Source organism: Triticum dicoccoides, unplaced genomic scaffold (genome assembly GCF_002162155.2).
Source record: "Triticum dicoccoides isolate Atlit2015 ecotype Zavitan unplaced genomic scaffold, WEW_v2.0 scaffold253426, whole genome shotgun sequence".
Taxonomy (NCBI): Eukaryota; Viridiplantae; Streptophyta; class Magnoliopsida; order Poales; family Poaceae; genus Triticum; species Triticum dicoccoides.
In genome coordinates this window covers 1-1,470 of record NW_021253700.1, presented here as the reverse complement: position 1 = coordinate 1,470, position 1,470 = coordinate 1, and the positions used below count along the sequence as shown (strand labels likewise).

At 55.6% G+C, this 1,470-nt stretch overlaps 1 protein-coding gene across 1 annotated transcript; it reads right to left on the bottom strand.

Annotated features, from left to right (window-relative positions):
• Positions 1-906: 906 nt before the first annotated feature.
• On the bottom strand, positions 907-1,466 carry LOC119345583 (Werner Syndrome-like exonuclease; the record flags this gene model as incomplete). Its single annotated transcript, XM_037615605.1, has 1 exon — positions 907-1,466. A coding segment is annotated over one exon (402 nt), but the record flags the coding sequence as incomplete, so codon positions are not given.
• Positions 1,467-1,470: the final 4 nt, after the last annotated feature.

Below are 1,470 nucleotides of genomic sequence, written 5' to 3'. Positions count from 1 at the left end.
CGACCGCGACTTCCTTGGCGCCTTCTTCTTCACCTTTGCGGTCGGGTCGACGGCCAGGCCGCCGGAACTCGGCGGGGCGTCGGCCATGGACGGTGGAGAGAGGGGGGGGGAGGGACGTGGGAGGGTTTGGGGGAAATGGCGCCAAATGGCCGTCGGGGGTTTTTTGGTTTCTCCCACCGACAGGCGGGCCAGGGGAGGACAAGCGCGCGCGTCCCGCCCGTCCGCGCGCTGTTTGTTTCACCCCAAAACCGGCGCAAGTTTGAGCCGGGGATGGGTCGAAAGCGGACACAAAACAGACAAAAGTCCGTTTGCTCCCGCGCGCTGGGTCGCCTTTTTTATCCCTTTTACCTCAAACGGACGGGGCCGGACAGGATAGGGTCGTGCGGTGGAGTTGGCCTAAATGGACCGAGAAACTGCCCTGCTGCTGATAACTATGGTCTGTTGATCCTCCTCAACCCATTTCCCAAATATATCTCAGCGAGACTTGACATGATAGCGGGTGTGTTTAGTCCCGTTGCACTTTTAGAGATGATGTAGTCGAGTCGACCCCCCGTCAAGATCAAAGCTAACACTAATGGACATTTGTATCGAAAGGCTAGCCGAAGGAGTTGCCATGGCCATCACCTCTTTAGAAGAAATAAAGCGGTCCTCGACTCCTCATCATTACGAATGTCTGGCTGATTCTTCAACACAAATCGATAAACTCCTAATACTAGTACTAAACAACCTTAACGCACTACCTAATTAGCTTAGATATTGTTTGCAGCAAGGACTCGGGACGGCCATCCCCACTGTCCTCAGACATGTTGATCGCAAGAAATCGAACTTGTTGGTACTACTCCACTGAGAAAATGCATATATAGACGACGAGAATATTAATAATTCACAAGTAGCACAAGTTGCCATTGCACCAAGCTAGATCTAGCCACAAGAAGCTACTAGTCATGATTATCACCATGGCAGGTACACTCCTACTCCTAAACCATCCACTGCTTAACCTTACGAGATCAACAACTAGTAAGTCTAAACGCGAGCAGGACACGGGACGACGGCCATCGATCACCTCAGTAGTCCTCCTCAGAGGAGCCATACTCATCGGAGGAGTAGTAGGAGCCATCTTCTTCTTCCACCCCCTCCTCCTCCTCTTCATCATCAGAGGAGCAGTAGTAGTCACCGGTGAGGAGCTTCCGGCCGACCTCGAAGGAAACGAACGCGTCGATGCAGGCGTACTTGATCTGCTCATGGGAGAGGCGGTAGGCGTCCCAGGCCCCCGTCCTCACACGCTGTGGCTTCTCCAGGTTGGCCCTCATGATGGCGCCCGTGATGTCCTTGAGCCCGGCCTGCCGGAGCCACGGCCTGCGCATCCCGTCGGCCGCGAGGCCGCGCAGGTCGACGGTGTTGTTCACCACGAGGTCGTGGTCGTTGCGGAGGCGGTCCGCGTCGTCCTGCACGCCCACGCCGACGAAGCGG